Source organism: Zeugodacus cucurbitae, chromosome 3, assembly GCF_028554725.1.
Source record: "Zeugodacus cucurbitae isolate PBARC_wt_2022May chromosome 3, idZeuCucr1.2, whole genome shotgun sequence".
NCBI classification, from domain to species: Eukaryota; Metazoa; Arthropoda; class Insecta; order Diptera; family Tephritidae; genus Zeugodacus; species Zeugodacus cucurbitae.
Window position 1 is genome coordinate 13,084,678 of NC_071668.1, and position 21,196 is coordinate 13,105,873.

The 21,196-nt window shown below is 33.7% G+C and overlaps 2 protein-coding genes across 3 annotated transcripts in view; both read left to right on the top strand.

Moving 5' to 3' along the window:
• LOC105216555 (putative odorant-binding protein A5) overlaps positions 1–16,410 on the top strand; it is a 154,191-nt gene extending 137,781 nt beyond the window's left edge. Inside the window, exons 5-6 of one of the 2 annotated variants that reach the window (XR_008470657.1) lie at positions 14,870–14,970; positions 15,854–15,892. Coding sequence is in view for 1 of the 2 variants with exons in the window: in XM_011191095.3 (XP_011189397.1) it covers positions 14,827–14,970; positions 15,854–16,333 (624 nt within the window). In the remaining variant the exon portion in view is untranslated. Of the gene's footprint in view, positions 1–14,775; positions 14,971–15,853 lie in introns of those variants that run through there. The other variant, XM_011191095.3, reaches the window with a different exon arrangement.
• A 2,244-nt stretch (positions 16,411–18,654) lies between these two features.
• On the top strand, positions 18,655–19,734 carry LOC105216548 (putative odorant-binding protein A5). Its single transcript, XM_011191094.3, has 2 exons — positions 18,655–18,837; positions 19,033–19,734. The coding sequence occupies exons 1-2, from the start codon at positions 18,703–18,705 to the stop codon at positions 19,510–19,512; spliced, it is 615 nt and encodes a 204-aa protein (XP_011189396.2). The 5' UTR covers positions 18,655–18,702; the 3' UTR covers positions 19,513–19,734.
• Positions 19,735–21,196: the final 1,462 nt, after the last annotated feature.

Below are 21,196 nucleotides of genomic sequence, written 5' to 3' on the forward strand. Positions count from 1 at the left end.
GAACGAAGTGGCGTTCATTTCAATTTTTAAATACCTCAGTCAAATAATTATATGTGCATGAACTTTTTGCAAAAAAAATTAAAGATTACAAAATTGCGAAATATTTCTGAGTATGCAGGTTTGTTATTATTAATGTATACGATATAAAAAAAAAACAAAAAATTAACAAATTTCAAAATATTTTTTAAACTATAAAACAAAATTGAAGTTTAGGCTAATGGTAAATATTTATATGTGCATTTTACTATTTTTAACAGTAAAGCCTATACATTTGAGTTTAACTGAAAGAAATGTTTATTTTAATAGTCGGTAGAATTGTCCTTATATTTTAAAACTAAATTAAGCCGCTTAATCAGAGAATTAACTACTGACTGTAGAATAGTTATGTAAATATTGGCAAATTCTTGCTTTATGGTTAATTTAAGGTGGCGTACTGTCTCAAACTGCTTTCCGTTTTGGAAAACAGGAGCAGAGAGGTTCCCCCAGAGATCCTCAATAGGATTTAGGTTCGAACTCAATGCTGCACATTGTAATACCGGAATTTTCCGATAGTTAAAGATGTTCTTCGTGTGAATTGAAGCGTTATCCTTTCAATATGTCCAGTTAAATGCCATAAATATTTCCAGCAAATTTTATCAACTCGCTGTCCAAAACATCTACATTGATATTAGCATTCATTTGAGTGAATATAAAACATGTAGATAGCTTTCCACAGCAACAAAATGCAGCCCATGAAATCAAGGTACCGCTTCCAAAACATCGCTTGTAGTAGGACCGTCGGTCCTGGTGCGAATCTCTCCAATATTTCTTGCAATGACCTGGGCCGACCAAATTTAATTTTTTTTCGTCACTAAAGACTGTTTTCTATCACTCATCGGCACAGAATTGGTATTTATTTGCAAACCTCAAATGTGTTTTATTGTGTCTTTCTTTAGCGTTGGTTTAGGTGCCATGGAGGTGTGTTTCAGAAACTGATTTTTATGTATAATAGGAAAAATTATATTTATTGTGATTTTCTGTCTTAACTAGGTCCATATTTGATCGCTGCTTATCAAGTCCGTAACTACTAGCCGTCGAATCATCCTTTCGCACCGCTCATCAATGTTGTTTTTCGTCCGCTGCGTCGCACTATACCATAATTAGTGGGGTTTTTAAGAAATTTTAAGATAGAATTCCGATGTCGCTTTGGTCTAGAGCCATTTTGGAACCGCTTTTATGCATTCCTATGATTATTACTTGTTCCTCGACTGATAAACTTGTACCACGAGGCATTTTAGGCTTAAAGTAAAATAAATGTAATCAAATTTTTAATAATTCATTAAGTTGATGCACCTACAATAATTTTGAAAACAAATGTTTGCAAAAAAAGTTTTTGCTGCGACACTATCAGTAAGAAAGATCCGCTAAACTGATTTTGCACATATAAATATTTTTTATGCAATACCCAATTCACAATCACATTCTTAATGTAACTGTACAACGAACGAGAAAAGTATGAAACCATTTTCGTTGCATAGTAATGGTAACATATCAACCTTTTATTCCACATTTACCGAAAGCCAAAAAATAACAGTGAATAAGAAATATAAACAAAAGCCGAAATGCACAAATCCACCCACTTCTCTAATACTTGAGCACCATATCATCAACAGATATCAGCAAACAATAACCATTATTTCAACCAACTTGTGAACAAATCGAAATCGAAATCAAAATCATTCATTCATAAATTTCATAATTTCACAATTCCCCATACCTTTTCGCTCACTTTACGAGGGCAGCGCGCAGCAATTTATCGAAATTATTATGCATTTCCTATGAAGATTTATTATCCCATTAAAATGCTGGACTTTTTTATCATCGTCAAATTAAATTTACTACCTTCACGCCCACCTATCAAAGCGCGCTGATGGCTGCTGCTGCTGCTGCCTGTTCCTGGGTGTGTTTGCCATGCATTTCACTCCATGCAATGCCACCCATGTGTATGTTTGTGTATGTACAGCTGGGCAGCAAAATTCAATACCAGTAGCAGTTGAACGTGCCAGGTTAGTAAAAACTAACTAAGCAGCACTTAAAGGAACGGAACAAAAAACGGCAAACAGCAAGTACAACGGCAGCCACAAGTCAAGAGGAAAACAATGAAAAAATCACAGCGCACAAAACCACAAAGTACAGCGCTTAAAGTCATATTTCTAACCGCCAACTGGGTAAGTGGTGCGCCACACTGCATAGAAAGAGAGATAGGAGGTGTAGGGGAAGCGAGCGAGCAGCAAAAACTTTTCACGGAAAATCATCATTTAACATATAACATCAGTTTGCATTAAGCTGCCGCACAAAGATTGATCATCGTGCAACGTGCACGAGGCGGTGGTAAGGCAGCTTCGCTGGGTGAGCGATGCAGCAAGTGCGCCCTGCCTGTGTGTGCAGCCACACCCACAGTGATCTAATGGAGGTACAATGGTAAGAACAGCGCAATGTTAATATTGAAAAACGTTGCTGTGGTGAAGAAAATTAAAAAAAAACAACAACAACAAAATAGTTATTTTTGTTGCAATAGAAATAAGTACAACAAAACTTCAGGCTCATAAAAAGCTAAGAGAGCCGTATAAAAAATGTACTAAAGCACAGTAGCTAGTTTCTATTTAATTTTTTTTTCGTTTCAAGCCTTGCAGTTTGCTTTTTCTTCAGATTTCTCTCATTGTAAAGTACTCGATATTATGTCAAAATTGTATTTTTTATTGTATTGGAAGCAGTCCAGTGTAAAAGCAATATTGTTAAATCGGTAACCTGATGGAAGGTTGCTTATACATATGTGTCCCTGAAGTGGACTCTGCTGATTCTTTACTGTATTTGAAGTCTAAACATGATTTTAAATACGGCGCTTATCTGATTCTAATGTGATTTTTTAAATAGTGTGCTAATCTGATTGATATTCATTCCTGCATTACATCCCAGGTGGTTCTAAATGTATCCACGGCTCTGTTCTCGCTCTTTTTTTAATACATACATATGTATATTTCTCTATTGTCATCAAACAATTGGTCCAGGAGACAAGCTGTTTCGAATAGGTCGGACCATAAGAAGAGGTGTGTTAGATAAATCGGGTTCATTGCTCATGCAAACGGATCGGGGACTTATTACACTCACTTTAGTATATCGGAGTCTAGTCTTGATTAATATAAATTTTACCAAACTTGCTGCAATCGGTTCTCTTACGTACTCCACCACCACACCATGCAAATATTTGAAATCGGATAATCACCACGCCCACCTCCCATACGAAAAACATCAGAAACACTAAATTTTACAGAAGAAATAGCAGAAGGAAGCTGCACTCAGATTTTTTTTACAAAATGGAAAATGAGCGTCAGGAACTCAATGAAATTCAGTATATAATATTTTCTTGACAACCTGATAACACGGAATAAAAACGAGCAAAATCAGTTCACAAGCACGCTTACTTCCCATGTAACTCAATTTCGAACTCCATCTTTACTTTCGTTCACTTTATAATATAAACATTAGGAACCAATGAAGATAACGGAATAAAACTTTACACAAATACTGTATATGATCTGTGGCATCACTTGTGAAAAAATTGTTGAAATCGTACTATAATTTTTCAAAGCCCCGGGTATCGAATATGAAAATCTCAGTGCCTTATGGTATTTTTTCACAGAAAATATCGGTAAATCTCTCAGATATTTTAATTTAATTCAGAGAAAATCTTGTTCTTCTAATAGTGTGTCTGTGTATCAAAAATGGTTAAAATCGGCTCTTAACTTCCCCCAGCTCCCATATACCTAATTATAGGTTTTTCAAAAATACGATGGGCTTAATAGCTTATAAATCGGTTAATATATTAGCCAAATTAAATGCGCATATAATCTTTGAATTAGTTGGTGGTGAAAATGAATGAAATCGGTTCAGGAATTACCTTAACCTATGTACTATATATGAGGATTTTCGTTATTCTATTAGACTTTATGCCGAATATATGGGTCAAATTGTGTGTTATCTTAATAAAAATATAGCAATAAATTGTTCAATTCGAACTTAGCCTTCCCTTACTTGTTAATATACTCATTATTTGCTTCAAATATTTTGTTTCCATTCTTTGGACAGCATTTTTAAAACAGTGATCTCTTTGACTTATGTGCATTCAATGAGGGTCTGAAGATACATAAAAGCTCATATAAGTTGTTCATTTATCCCGTTACATGCTTCCAGAGATCTTTTGGCATAACAAGATCAAATAGAGATCACGTTGATAATGGATAGCGAATATATTCCCTATATCTGCCTCACTGTACTCTAAAATTTTTCCTAAAATTTCCCGAAATCCATCCATCTATTCATCAGGCTCGTTGGAATAAAATTTTTCGTTTAAGCCATTGCTACGAAATTATGTGAAAAATGTAAGAGTTTAGACCAGATATCTCGATCGCAGCGCACCGAAGTAAGAAAGAAAATGGCATATCGGAGAAACTTGTAAGAAATATTTGCTGCTTATAAAAACTGAAAAGAAGACTACTTTTTCGAAAATATTAAAGATTTGTAATAAAAGACAATCATACTCACTAAACACTAGCGTTGCCATATTTGCATGCAACTAAGTAAAGAAGCTCATACAAACATATCTATACCAAATTCGAAATAACTACTCATTTGGAAAGCTGCTCCACCTTGTACACTGTGACATCAATCAAAGCATTTGAAGTGGCACGTGATGCTCCATTGTGGCAAGCCCAACAAGAATTGCAACTGCGGAGGCGTAAGATTGCGCCGAAATTGACTATTTAGAGAGGGCAAACTTTTTTCTTCATTTCTCTAATACATTGCTTATGGTGACGGTATACACTATGGATGTATTGGCAAGCCACCACCCAGACAGTTGGCTGAACAGTTAACCAAACACCAACTACAACAACTTTTCTTCATTCATATGAGTTGTGCTTGCCACAAGTGCTTGCAACAAATAATATTGCACTAGCTGCAACAACAATATGCAAACACACATATGTATGTATGTAGGTTGTAAACCCAGCCATCACATATAGGTGCATCTTTTGTGGCTGACACCACTGCGGTGGGTGTATATCACCAGCTCAATCATAAGGTCACTCACTTTGCATGCAGCGACTGTGTGTGGCAAGCAGGCAGTCGATATTCGCCTAGACAGTGTCAGCACTGGCTGCAGTCGGTTGTTGTTTTTGTAACTATTTCTAGCTTTTATTTTGCGTTGCAGATGCTGCTGGTGGATGCTGGTGGCTCTCCTTTTCGGCCGTATCATTGTTTTAGCGGAATTCGTAATTGCTCTGAAATTTCCATATGATAATATTTTGGTTGCATACTTCTTCCTATTGGCAACCATTCAAGTGAATATTTACATACACACACATACAAACTTATCGACAAACTTCGAGTTTCGAGTTCCTGGGAATCGATATGTGATTTTGACACTGAACCACACCGGTGTGTGCCGCAGCCAGCCACTTTGCCAAATGCTGCCTGCCATCAACTACTATTTTGCATGCGTGGGTGGTCGTTATATTCATTTAGCGAAATCGATCACACACACACAAACACACATGTGTACATATGTAGATTCACCTATTCAATGGAATAATATCAGCGAAATGTCTGAATTTTATTTCTATTTCTCGCATTTTCACCAGAATTGTTGTTTTGATTACATTATGCACTGCTCTTTGGTCTAGGCTGTGCCCACCTGACTTACTCGAACTTGGGCGTCTCGTCCTCTAAGTGCCTATCTTAACTGTTTGGCTAAATTTTGAATGAATTTACTGTATTGAAGTGTGCGTAAGATCACGAAGTGTTTTCGCGTTTAGTTTGTGTGGGTGGAAGTATGCTTTTCGATGAAATTTTGATGAAAAATTCAAATCCATCTTTTAAAGTCTTTGGTTGGCACTACAGAAATTCGCTGATAGCTTTAGACACCTTTTTCGAAAAATGTCTACGTTTACTGAAACCATTCTCAGTGGTTCCGAGGAATCGGAGAAAATTCTGTAAATAACTCTTTTACACACGATCGCCGTAACAATCTAAGTAACACTAGTGTGGTCCCTAAGGACTTGTAAAATACCTCTTAATATCAGCTGAACAAATTTGTACAAGACCTATAGAGCAGAAATTCGTCGAAACACTCCTATACTAAACTACCGACAAAATCTTCGTTTCATTAATCGGAATGGTGACTTCCTAAAACTTACTGTCTGATAAAAAACTGCAGTAACCATAAGAAATCTAAGTAAACTTGCCATATTTTGATTTTAATATGGTAGCAATTGCCGTCGAAGCAAACTATTCCTGGAATTAATGTAGTAGAATTTACGAAATATTTCAATCACATCTACTAATTGCAACCCCAAACTGATTTCGAATGATCACAGAAAATAAAAATTATGTGAACCAAACAATTCCAATAATTACGGAATGGTTTCTTGTGGCTTTTGAGATCTTAGTTTTGAGATCTTTTCACTCACCAAATTAGAAACTTTCAGATCACCCAAAATAGCACCTAACTCTGGAGAATACTTCCAAATTTCAACTTATCAATCATAGAAATGTGTAATTATTGTGTTAAATCGAGAGTCCAACTTAAACAAAATTTCTATTTTTACAATTTACATTCTTGAAAGAAGTAAAACGATATTTCGTGATCTATTCCTTTGACAGCAGTGCCCAGAAACAAGAACGAACCCGATCCTGGTAAGGACTGTCAACTAAATATTATTTCTTTCTTGTGGAACATCTTTCGTCATATTTTCGACGAATGGTAACATCTTGCATAACTACGAATAATAACAAAAATTTGACAATTGGACTCAACAAGCCAGTGAAATTTTAAAATTCCCGTTATTTTTTGAACATTTACACATATTTATTGAAATGTAATTTTCGTCCGTTCTTCGATTTGAGAACAGTAAGAACTTTCTAAAATTCCTAATATATACATATGTAGCACTGCTCAGAATCATCAATTCGTTTTTATGAGCGATGTGCTGTGCCTCGATACCAAGGCCACCACGCAAGAGCTGTGATTAAAGTCCAGGATCTTGTATATGTATATTGGTAGAACGCCTATTGAAGATTCGCTTGTTAGTTGAAGTAGTAGGCATCTGAAAATATTGCCTTATGTCATATGATGCATGCAATGTTGGGCATCAGAAAGTGGATCAAAGTTTAGATGATTAGGGCTATATTTTTCAAACTCGTTCTTTCACAGCCAATTACTTGAAAACTAAATGAGATCTCAGAAATTCTTCGACGAAAAATTAAAAAAAAATATTCCCGAAGAACACAAATTGCATTTATTGAAGATATATGTATAATTAATTCCCTTGTGTATAGTATTGTTGTTGTCAAAATGTGAAATGTGTGCGAGACAAACGGCGAGCGTGTAGAGAAATTAACAAGAAACTTTAAATACCAGCTCAAAACTTACATATGTAAATGAAGAAAAAAACAAAAAAAACGTTAACTTCGGCTGTACCGAAGCTAATATACCCTTCACAGGTACATTTCTTTGAGTAACTATGTGTTTAAGCAAATCTAAAGACGTAAGAAAAAGAAAACATTTTACTAATACATTTTAGCCGGGTAGTTTGCTAGAAACAGTAAGGTTATATAGGTTACCGATCTGAACAATTTCTTCGGAGATTATATTATTACCTAAAGTAGTAATCCATGTCAAATTTCGTGAAGATATCACGTCAAATGCGGAAGTTTTCCATACAAGCCCTTGATTCCGATCGTTCAGTTTGTATGGCAGCTATGTGCTATAGTGAATCGATCTGAACAATTTTTTCGGAGATTAAATTATTTCTATGAGCAATAACTCGCACCAAATTTCGTGAAGATATGTAGTAAAATGCGGAAGTTTTCCATACAAGCCCTTTATACCGATCGTTCAGTTTGTATGGCAGCTATACGCTATAGTGAACCGATCTGAACAATTTTTTCGGAGATTAAATTATTTCTATGAACAATACCTCACATCAAATTTCGTGAAGATATGTAGTAAAATGCGGAAGTTTTCCATATAAGCCCTTAATTCCGATCGTTCAGTTTGTATGGCAGCTATATGATATAGTGGTCCGATATCGGCAGTTCCGACAAATGAGCAGCTTCTTGAAAATAACATCTACAAAATTTCAAAACGATATCTTAAAAACTGAAGGACTAGTTCGTATATATACAGACGGACAGACAGACGGACATGGCTAAATGACTCAGTTCAACATACTGATCATTTATACATATACTTTATAGGGTCTCCGACGCTTCCTTCTGGGTGTTACAAACATCGTGACAAACTTAATATATATACCCTGTCTGTTCAGGGTATAAAAACTGATGAAGGATTAAAAATTTTAAAAAAGAAAATATCGAGCTGAGTATTATACTCCAGTAGACGCTCCAAATGAAATAATAAAAATATGTGAAGAGTTATAACAAACAATAAATTGTAATTACTTTATAACAAAGGAAATGTTTTATTTTTTATAAAGATGATATTACAGTGGAACTTCTCTAACGAATCGCCATAATCCACAAAAAAACTTCGAGTTAGAGAGACTTCGAGTTATAGAAATGTTCATTACAACATAAATTTTTCAAAAAGGTATAAAATATAGATTTGATTTACCCACAGTATTATTTATTTACTTCGCAAATAGTTTTATTTAAATACATTAAAACATGTATTTTGTAATTTTGTTTGTTGCAGTTTGCTATTGTTTGGCTCTTGACGTCTATATCCGATGCCTTTGTTACACGATTTAGGAAATCTATAAGTATAAAATAATATTTTTTGTTTGCCCCCCATACGATATAGAAAGACTCTTTTAAAATTGTTCCCTGATTTTAAAATTTTAAATTTTGTATAATGTTCTGGTCGAAAACTTCGATTTATGGAACGAAATTCGTATGGAATTTGGCTTCTAAACGCTATTGCCAATTCAAGTGTTCGAGTTATGGAGATCTTCGACTTATAGAAGGTTCGAGTTATGGAAGTTCCACTGTATTTTCAAACATCTATACATTTTGTTATTATAAAATTTTCCATTATTTAATTGCGTATTACTAAATATTTGGCAGACCTTGAATATATTAATAAATAATGTATGTATATAGTTTTAATTTTTCATTCAAATTTTCATATATTTTTCCTTTAATTTTTTGATATTTGGCAATCCTGTTACATCTATTACATAGTAATATACAACTAGCGAATATTTTATTGTTTTTATATTTACTTGGGACGAAACGAAGGTATTTGAAGCGAAGCTTTGTGTTAAGCTGACTACATATACATATGTTTGTATGGTAAGTAACTGCCGAAATCTCCAGCAACAATGCCTTTCCCTAGCTTGCCTGGTAATACAGGGCGCCAAAGATGAACGATTTTGTTGTGTGTGTTGTTTTTTTTAATTTATTTTAATAAATTTATTAAATATTTTAATAAGGGCATGCATGTATATTTAAATAATAATTTTTGCAAATATGATAATATATGAATAATAAATGAGGATGCTGTCTACTGATGCCTCCTGATTTCTATTTAATGGTTATGATCGCCGCATAGTTTTGCCATACCAACGCTATTTTTTATCTCATATATATCAAATAATTACAAAATTAATTTGTTAAAAATTGTTATTGTTATAATATTAAAATATGTAATTACAAACTAACTTCTTTAATTGCGCAAAAAAATAAAAATATTAAACAATTACTATATATTTACTAATAATAAATCCAAATATTTTCCTGGTGATTTATGTAACTTAAGACTTGGCAATCTTTATTTAAGGAATGCGATTAGCGGACTTGTACATATGTACATACATATGTATGTTTTGTTTACAAAGAAACAAAGTGGATAATGTGAAACGCAAATTTGTTATTGTTATTATTGTAATGCTGCAAATGCATGCTGTGGCCTGAGAAGTAATAGGCATCCCCACCTGCTACCAGCAATTCTGTGCGCCTGGTAATTCAGTGTGCTGCTAATATGGCAATTTTTCGTCGATTTCAGTGGATGTCCGTCCGTCCAACTGTATGTACGCAATACAGCGGGAGCGATTATGTTATATATTTTTGTCCATAAACTATTTGTTAATTTTGCTAAATATATTTAATAAATCATATTTTTATATGCAATGACCCTGTAAATAGCCACATATTAGTTGTTGTTGTTGGTACAATTGTTTGATTCTATGGAAATAATTCTCTGTAGCACGCTGTATTAAGACTTAACATTTGTTGTTGCCAAAATAATGTCACTCCTGCGGTGTTGTGTTTGCTGCCTACTGTTTTTCATGAGCTCCTGGTAGTTCAGCGTACGCTGCAAAGAGTTGTTATTGTCCTCTGAACAAATATGAAATATATAATAAGTTGTTTTACATTTGGCAACTCTGGGTTTTCATCAAAAGAATGCAGGTAGCGGTTCCGTGTCAGTATGTTTAATTAGAAACAATGAGATAATCGAAACGTGCTTTTGTTGTTGCACTACTTTATTTTCGTGGGATGCAATCACCTGCTGCTTGCTGCCTGCTGCCTTCAGTGTGATTATGTTCCTGTGCCTGGTGGATCACCGACTCTTTAGTAAATTAAAATATCGCGAGTTTTCTGGATTGTGTGGATCTGTTTGGTTTTAAAGTATGTATTTAATTAAGGTGAACTATTTATATTTATTTCTTGGTTTCTTTATTTCCTATAGAGAGATAATAAAGGTACATGTGTGACTTTAAACATAATTATTGGCTGACATATGGCAGTTTTAAATAAATACGTGAGGATGCTGCCTGCTGATGCCTGATGTTTCTTACATATATCATTCTTGGTCACCTCTTGCTTGCTGCCTTCAGTGTGATTATGTTCCTGTGTGTGTGTGAGTTTTGTGAAGCCTGCTGATGCCTGATGTTTCTTACATATATCATTCTTGGTCACCTCTTGCTTGCTGCCTTCGGTGTGATTATGTTCCTGTGCCTGGTAGATCTGTGACTCTTTAGCAAGTTGAAAAAATCGTGAGTTTTGTGGCGTTACTGCGTGTGTGGATTTGTTTGCATTTACTACTTTGTTTCGTTTTTAAGTAATAAATAAATTAAGGTGAACTATTTATTTTATTTCTTTGTTCTTTATTTCTTATATATGTAGGTAATAAGGTACATGTGAGACTTAAAACATAATTATTAGCTGACATATTGCAGTTTTAAATAAATACGTGAGGCTGCTGCCTGCTGATGTCGGGTGACTTTTTTATGGTTATGAGCGCCGGATTGTTCTGTCATACATACACAATTTGGATTTTTTATGTAGATTAAACTAAAATATTAAAATTAGCATAATTATTATAAATAATCGTAATAAGTAAACGTTTTTGTTTGATTAAAAAATAAAATTCATAAACAAATATTTCTACTAATAATAAATCAAAATCTATTCATGTTTATTTATTTAACTTTATACTTGGCAATCATAATTTAAGGAATGCGATTAGCGCATTTGTACATATGTATGCTTTGTTTACAAAGAAACAATGCGAATAATGTGAAACGCGATTTTGTTATTGTTACAATTATTAATTCTATGAAAATAATTCTTTGTAGAACCCTGTATTACGATATATAATTTGTTGTTGTCAAAATAATGTCACTGCTGCGCTGTTGCGTCTGCTACCTACTGTTTTTCATGAGCGCTTCGTATTCCGCCGATCACCTGTAAATGGAGTTGTTGTTGTACACTGTATAAATTTTAAATAAATTATTTAACATTTGGCAACTCTGGTTCTTCAACAGAGGAATGCAAGGTAGCGGTTCTGTGTCTGTATGTTTACACAGGAACGACAAGAGATAATCGAAACGTACTTTTGTTGTTGCCCAGCAAAAATTTCGTGGGTTGCTTGCTGCCTTCTGAGCTGTTCTGGTCGCCTGTTAGATCAGCGACATTTTAGTAAAATGCAAAATTGCGAGTTTTGCGGTGCGTATGTGTGGGTGGTATGTGTGAGTGGCATGTGCGCTGCTACTGTACTTGCTGTATGAAGCATACCTAAAAGGCGTTCTATTTTAATTCTTAGTACTTTTTTTTTTAACTTACTTGTTTTAGATAGTAGAATGGAAAAATAATAACAAAAACAATATTTTATATATAAAATAATTTAAAATTTATTGAAAATTTAACCCGGCACACTTTTTTTTTAATATTAACTCCTCCTCCTTGCTATATTTCTACATTTAAAAGGACCACATAATTTCCCAATTTAACTTGACTTGTTACCAAATGCTGTCTTCTTGGCGAGTTGTCTTTGCTTGTTTTGTTGTTTGTTGTAGCTCGATATCAATTAACTTGTTGCACATTAAATGTTGCGTTATTTTGTTAGTTATTGTTGTTGTTGTTGGCACGAGCTCCTTCTTGTGCACCTTTTGCAGATACCAAAGTGTGTTTTAGCTGCTTTGGCGGTGGTTAGGCTTGCGGCTATGCTTTGACATGACATTTAAATGAATTTTGTTTATCTCAGAGCGTACGAAAGCAAATAATCCGATTTCGATGGTGCTTCTTCGACGCCGCGAGTGGAGGGGGGAAGAAAATGGCAGATACTTACTCTTATAACATAACTTAAATCATAGAGAAATGACACACATTTAATACTAGTGAAGGCTTCAGTTGCTTTTCAGTTTAAAGGCTTGTTTGAAGCTATGAAAAATCAAACCAAGCAAAGAGAAATGGAGGTTTGGTTCCTGGTATATGGTAAATAAATTTCTAACGTCAGATAGCAGTTTTCATATTGGTTTGAACTTCGACCGGTTAAATAATTGGCTAGCAGATGGAAAGCGTTCCTGGAAATGACAGAGCGATTAAGCGGCAGCAGTTAGAAGAGACTATACCTGAAAATTATATACAATTCTTACCTATAATTTCAATATTTTTTTCCACCATCTTTATAAAAAATAAAACATTTCTTTTGTTATAAAGTAATTAGAATTTATTGTTTGTTATAACTCTTCAAATATTTTAATATTTCATTTCGAGCGTTTACATTATACGCAACTCGATCTTGTCTTGTTTAAAATTTTTAATTTTTCATCAGTTTTTTTACTACTGTTACATTTACTACTGTTAAATATTAATAAAATATAAATATGTATACATACATTATGGACGTATTCCATATATACGAGTATTTAATTTTTTTTTTTTTGCCTAATTAATAAACACTTTAGCTATGTGTGTATGTCTATGGATGGACTATTTTAATTATTCACAAGCAAATTTTTTATTTGGTAGTCATAATCTCCGAAAAGCTGAGCGACAGTAGAAGAAATATATATTTTTTTTATAATATTTTAAGACATATACTACAATTCTGTATTTAAATTTTCCACATCGGTTCGACAGATGATTTAGTAGACAAGGGGTCGGTATCCTACCAGGCCCCCAGAAATACTAGGCTACGGATATCTAAAACATTTTTCCACAACTCGCCGCTGAGCGTAAACTACATCCTAAGCTACATCCTGAGCCTAAGGTGTCTCGAAAGGGGGCGACACCATTATCTATAGAAACTTATTTTGATTATAAGTAATAAGTAAATGTAAATAATTTTGAAACATAGTAACCATCCCGCATATCCACCAAAATATACCATGATTCCAGAAGAAAAGTGTAGAGATCTCTCTTTTTATCTTCTGCTTGGTTTTCAACTCCAATCTCGACAGGTAGTAAATCATTACTACTCGCCAATTATAACACACAGATAATCAATCCAATTTCAATCGATACACCGTTAAGTGTTCACTGCAATTCAATGCAATATGTCAATGTGTGTACCGGAAGCACAAATGATACATTACACATTAGCAAATAGTATTTAACAAGCGCACAAGTAGTACGATATTATCTACGATTTCTTTTCCCACCTACAAATCTACGCATTGATTATTGATTCCCTCATTTCTTGTTACACATTCAGGTGTGTTCGCGTCGAGGTGACAAAAGGAGCGTTGTGAAATCCAGGAAGTGCAACACAATTTGCTGATTAGAGTTTCTTGGAATGTGCTATGAGACAATAACACAAGCGTTTCTTCTTTTTTAACAAGAATTTAATTTTGCCTGTGCGGAAGGCAATATTTGTATGTGTGGGTAAAAAAATAAATACATAAAGAAATAGATAATGGGATAAAAAGTAGACTTCACTCGAAATAATGTTTGTGGGGCGTAACAAATTACGGTAAACGTAAGATGCGCAGGTGCGTTGGTGTGATTTTTGCGCTACATTGAAGGAGATGGTGCACAGAGATGGATGGGAAATAGAGTTTTTTTTGGCAACTTGTTGCAGGGAAGTGGAGTAGGTATCCATACATATGTATGAGGAAGGAAAAGATCTCTATGTATTCATTGAGCTGTGTGAATTTAATTTTTTTTTAAATAAAATTTGTCAAAATACAATGAGCCATTTCTCATTACCATTCAAATTAACCAGATCACCTATACAATATCCGATTATTTATTCATATAAATATATTTATATGTACATATGTCTGTAAATATCCATATAAAACCATTAAAATTGCAGCACATTAATTTCCTCATTTAAAAACTTTCTATTGTTCGTCCGTTGCATGCTACCGAAATTATTTGTAAATTGCAAATAATAGTTTTATGACAATAGTGCACAATTTTGCTCAAATTAGCACAGTTATGCGACAGGTTAATATTGAAAAATATTAAAATATTTTAAAATTTTATATAAATAGACCTTCACTTCTATATTTCCAATCAGTATTATTACCATTATAACAAATGTGGCACAAAATAAAACGAATTTTAATCATCTATCTTCTAGTTAAGCGTGCATCAGCCGAGGACAGCGAAGCTGAGCAGCTTTTTCGGGATTTGGAAGTGGTGCCTGATATATTGGATGAACCGCCGAAGGAATTGTTGAAGGTATGAGCATCAAATTGCAATATAAATGACTTATTTTATGATATAATAATTAGTTTAAAGATATAAATATTGAAATTATTTATTATAAAACAAAGCATTAAAGTATCGACAACGTTTCCTGAAGATATAGAACGATTTGATACACTTTATTAAAAAGAATAACCGAAAAGCATTGGTTATTTTGGAATACAGAGTGGTTTTAAATCAAATTATTCATTAGATATTCATTCGTGATTCATAAGATTAATTGTACATAAAAACAGGGTTTGGTCTTTTGAGGCGAATTTAGAATTTATTACCTTCAGCTTTTAGGAACAAAATTACCGGAATTCGTGCTTTTAGGAATACCGCGTTGTAAAAATATTGATAAATTCCAATTCCAAGGTCGATAGCATTTTAATCCCCAGTGGATGTTTAGAATCTCAAAACATTGTTTCGGGAATCCCACTTTATCTTTTACCACCGATATTTTACAAAAAAGTGCTTCTCCAAAAATCACGATCTAATTCATATATATTTTACATACAATAAACTTTTTGTGAACCAAAGTTGTCCTCTTGACGAGTAATGTGTGCTGAATGGGTAGCTTCGTAAATATTTAGATTCAAGAAAGTAATACAAAAATTTAAAATAGGCGTCTAAACGATATTGTAAGTTTCCGTTTTTTCTCGTTCTTTAGCACCTTCTTACTTATAATTTGTTACTTGTATTAATAATATAGTAACAATAGTTTGATCATAAAAATTTTAATTTTTTCGCTTAAAAATATATTTTTTATAATACATAAACGTTTTCTTAAAAAATTGATTATAAATAATATAAATAAATTCACTTACAACTTTGCAAATTAATTATTTAAATATTCAACTATTTTTCCATACAGATCGAGTACGCTGGGGGCCTAGATGTGGGCAGAGGCGAAGAATTCACGCCGACACAAACGAAAAACGAACCGCAGGTTGAATGGACTGCTGAGCCAGATGCATTTTACACCATCATAATGACCAATCCGGACATACCGACACGCCAGAATCCAGCGACGCGCGAATGGCTGCACTGGTTGGTGGTTAACATACCGGGCACAGATCTGTCTAAAGGTTACGTTATAGATCCTTACGTTGGGCCATTGAATCCTAAAGAGAGTGGTCTGGTGCGTAATGTTTTCCTCATCTACAAGCAACTTGGCAAACAAGAATTCGATGAGCCCATACTAAACAATACAAATGTGGCTGGCCATGAGCGTTTCTCTTCTAAGGACTTTGCAAAGAAATACGATATGAAACTGGTGGCTGGCAATATATTCCAATCACGTTGGGATGAATTTGTAACATTTTTACATAAACAATTTGGTATTATTAAATAATTATTTAATGTGATTATAATCATTCAGAATATTTATTAAAAATCAATAAAAATAGAACAATGTCCGCAAAATATAAATTTATTCTCTTATTACTTTTTTTTTTTGGAAGAAATAATTTAAAAATCTGTAAGTAAAAAGTATAAGCACAAATGCTTTAAAAATTTCTAAAAAAAAATTATTCATCTGAATCACGCTGTAAAAGCAAAATTTACAATGTTCATGAAACACTAGGGGCGCATGAAAAGCAACAAGGCATGCACAGAAAAAAATTTAAATAAATAAATAAATAGGGACATTTGGTTAATGGAGTGGACTTTTGTTGCTATCAGAAAGAATGCGGAATGCAAATGCAATTTAGCACAACAATTCCGCGAAGGTAGAAAAAAACAAATTAGAACGAAGAAGTGTTGTTGCCGTTGTTAATGCGAAGTAAACAACAAATCAAGGAAAATCATCAACGATCACCTGCTGCCTGGTACTTCAATGATGACTTTGGCGAATTTTTTTGGAATTTTTAATGGGTCAGGGTTTCGGAGGGAAAAATTGTTTTCGATTTTGATTTTAGTGCCCACATTCATGGCTTCTGTTTACCAGGCGCACAGAAAATATAGCAAACATATGTTGTGTGACAATTGTTATTGTTTTTATTTCATTTTAATTTTTATTTTACTAGTGTACTAATGATTTGTTAGTGTTGTTCTGATTTAGGAAGGAGTACAAAAGTAGAGATTTGTTAGTGTTCTTATTTTGTTTTTACTCATTTGGTAAATGAATGAGATTTTTGTTGCTATAAGATAATATGTACATACATACATACCTACATATGTATGTAGAATGCAAATATAATTAAGCATAACAATTTTGCAGCAGGCGACCAGCTGCCTTACTTTAAGCGCCTGATTGCTTGGTGTTTACACAAGACAATTTTTTATACCAGGTCGTCATGGCATATAACAAGTGCCATATTGCAATGACCAGGAGACCTTAATATTAAGAATTCATTGCTAATATGATATATTAATTAAATATATTACATCTGTACACCAATTTGGTCCTTGTGATCGAGGTTTTGTGTTCTATCATGTACGACGGTAATATTGGATGAGTATATTATACCTACTACTTTTTGGAAAATATATATTAAAAGATCTTTTATAAATGGTATAAAAAATTTGGTCGAAAGAAAACGTTTTCTGAAATTCGTTCAAGGAACATAAAAATACTATACATAGTAAACCCAGTCCACAAAAACGGTTTTAATACGCTCAAAGACCGAATATTAATCATATATTAATTTTTCACATTTACTGGTTTAGCAAAGTTTCTCCTCCTTTACATATGTAGATCCAGGCAAGTACGTTTTCCTTTTAGTATTAGTGGTCTGAAACTATAGTACAGTAATTAGAATAAAATGAAATAACTTACCACTTCCCGAATGCAGTTCTATCACACAGTAAAGTGTGGGTCATGTGAGTTATGTTTTCTTTAGACGAAAATGAGCATAAAAACCATTTAAAACCTTCCATATTTATATGACTATTCTATGCACGTCTGGTTACATAAATAATAAGCTGTCCGCACTGCAATTGGGATACATCAAAGAACACTTGAACAGGACATTTTTAGTTGAGTAATTATAATTATACTGACACAGAAAGGATTTATGATTGACTTACCAATAACTGAATATAAGGTGGTCACAGGATTGCAATTACTTCATCATCAGCACATCAACGCATGAAAAAGGAACCTCTGCTAATATTTGGTTTTCCAAGTAGTAAAGGAAAAGCTTCGACCATTCGCTGATACAAAGTTGATGGCATAGGTATGTATTTCTAAGCCTTTTCCAATTCGTTAGCTTCCGTCAAAGCTTTACTGGGGCATCACCTAAAAAATTAATGTGATTGAGTCAGTAGAAAGTTTTTAATGAAATCACATACCAATTGTGGTATTATCAATATTATTATAGCGATTTGAGAGCATTACTACACAATTTAAAAAATCACTTTAGCAAAGTACAACAATGGCACAAAAACTTTGAATTGATGCAATTAAGCAATAATTTATATAGAGAGCTACAATAAGTATACATTTGAATGTTAGTTAAATTTATTCATGTGCTCTCTAAGTAATTTTATTCATTAAAAAATATTCAAGTAAATTAAATATTTATATTTCTTTTGACTACATATTGCATGCAGCTAATGGCCACGTATGAATTCGCAAATAATAATAATAAAAAAAAAATAAAAATGTCAATAATTCATTCAAATTAGCGCAATTATTCACAAGCCTTTATTGAAAAATCAAATAAAAACCGATATAGTTGTCCACTTCCTATTCAGTGTGCTGTATTGAGGTTTTGGAAAATGTGGCAACGCATTTTATGTGTCAGTGTTGCGATAAGTTGCGCAATCGCTTTGGACAATGAAGTCGAGAAGCTGTTTCGGGATATGGAAGTAGTGCCTGATATACTGGATGAGCCACCCAAGGAGATGTTGAAGGTTTGTATAAGAGAATGTTGAGGTAGCAGTGCAAATGACTTGACTTTGACTTGAAGTGGCGGAAGGAAATTCGTTTAACTCATACTCAACTACTTGAAGTTATGTTTCCTCTACAAAATTATTATATTTGATCACATACATAAACTTTAAGCAATGTTCTGACAAATTTAAGACTCTTTAACACAATTCTTCCAGATCGAATACAATGACGGTTTAGTCGTTGGCAACGGCGAGGAGTTCACACCCACGCAAACCAAAGACGAACCAAAGTTATATTGGACATCCGAGCCGGAATCGTACTACACAGTCATCATGGTTAATCCGGATATACCAACGCGTCAAAATCCGCTGTTGCGTGAATGGCTGCATTGGTTGGTTGTCAATGTGCCGGGCGCCGATATCGCTAAAGGTGACATTATAGATCCGTATATTGGACCGATGGCACCCAAAATGAGTGGCGTACTACGTTATGTGTTCCTTATTTACAAACAACCTGGTAAACAAATGTTCGATGAGGCTATAATGACCAACACCGATGTCACCGGGCATGAGAAGTTCTCTTCTATGGGTTTTGCTGGCAAATATAATATGGAGCTGGTGGCGGGCAATTTGTTTCAATCGCGCTGGGATGAACTTGTGCCCAAGTTACATAAGCAATTCGGTATTGTTTTATGAAAAGTGAAAGGAGATCAAACAGATTTTGGAAAACATGTGGAACCTGTTGCAAATTCGTATTTAAAAGTAGTCAAAATGTTTGAGAGTCATATTGCAGGCGAATATTGGAGTGAATTCTTGTTGTATATTTTAGGTAGGCTTTTGTCAATTTTTAAGATCGTGTTAGGTTTTTTTGGTATTAGCTGGAATATGTATGAAATCGTAAGAGCTTTTAAAAAGTTCCCATTCTACATCTATGTTTGTTTATAATTTGTAGTAATATTTTAATTCAATAAACCTTTAGTCTATTTGACGAACATTCCAAAAGATTTGCATTGAATTACTTGAGTATATAATCCGATTCTTAGCTGGAGATAGATCAAAGAAAATTCGTAAAACACTCGAGAAGATCATAAAATTTGTAAGTACCTCAACTGTATTATAAAAATTTAAGTCCATGGTTTTCGTATAAGTCGAATCTCGTATAAGACTGAACCTCTTTCTATACACCATTCTGCAGATGGATGGCGAAGCAATAAAATAGCGATTACTGAGCATCAAAGAGCGGTTGCCAAGTCGACACTGAAATACTCGGGCTCTCTTCGATTCAAGTATCCTCCATACCAATATAATGAAGACTATGCTCCTTCTTATGTGCTTCTTAAGTGTATTGTATCCATTGAAGGTTCATTTTAAATAATTCCAGCTAGCTGCCAAGTTTTAATATTGAGTACGCGGAATCTCTTTGGTCTAACTTTGGAATAAATAATATGACTCTTCAATAAAAATGATCCGGTATTTTTTTTCTGATCAACTTGCTGAATTCTTTTGGAATTCCTTTAGGATATTGAATTTCGAGACGCAATAGCCAGATTCGAAAATGAAGATGATTTGTAGATGAGTACTTTAAAGTTCGGAGATAGTCTAAGGCTCCATGGTTCCTTACATGATTATAATAAGCTTTCGCAGAACACGTTAAGAGAACTCAAGACAGACCTTGGTCCTGAGGAATAGTATACTTGTGTATATTTATATGTATATTTTGAAATATTCTCATATTCTTGAGGGATATGAGAAAAGTCGTGAGGACCTGCAAATCAAGCTAGCAGATAAACAAGAATAAGTCCCATAAGAGTTAGGATAAGTAAACTTTCCGCTAAACTGTATTTAATACTTTTAGTAAACCAAAGCTTATGACTATCAAGACTGAAAAATTAATGCTCGAGGAAAATTCTTCGGCCCAAAATAATTCTGAATTTATGGGCTAAAGATAAGTTTTAAATATACTTGTTAAAATTCTACTGAAGAACATAATAAGCTACAAGTTCAGTTATTGTTAATATTATATATAGATTCTTACGACATTGCTCTGAAAATGTTGCACCTTTATTGCAATTTCTATTAATTTTGTCATAACTCAACTACTTCTTTGCAAGGCTTGTGTTAATCCAACCCCAAGCTTAACTAAATTACTTTACACACCTTCCTAACCCGCATAACTGTGATCATTAAGACCACCAAGAACAAATTGCAAAATGTTTATAGTTTGAATTTCGCTACAATTGACCTTTGTAAGCGACATTAAGAATGAACATTACTTTCAATAAAGTGTAAGAAGTACAGTCAACCGACTGCTGGTTGAGGCATGCCACATGCCAAATGTATCCTTGCACCTTGCCACAAACACTTGCTCGAGCAAAGCACC

Excerpts from the sequence above, each read along its gene's own strand:
- LOC105216548 (XM_011191094.3), top strand. The coding sequence starts at position 18,703 with ATGTGGCAACGCATTTTATGTGTCAGTGTTGCGATAAGTTGCGCAATC. Across the intron at positions 18,838-19,032 it reads CACCCAAGGAGATGTTGAAG|ATCGAATACAATGACGGTTT; the intron begins GTTTGTATAAGA and ends CAATTCTTCCAG.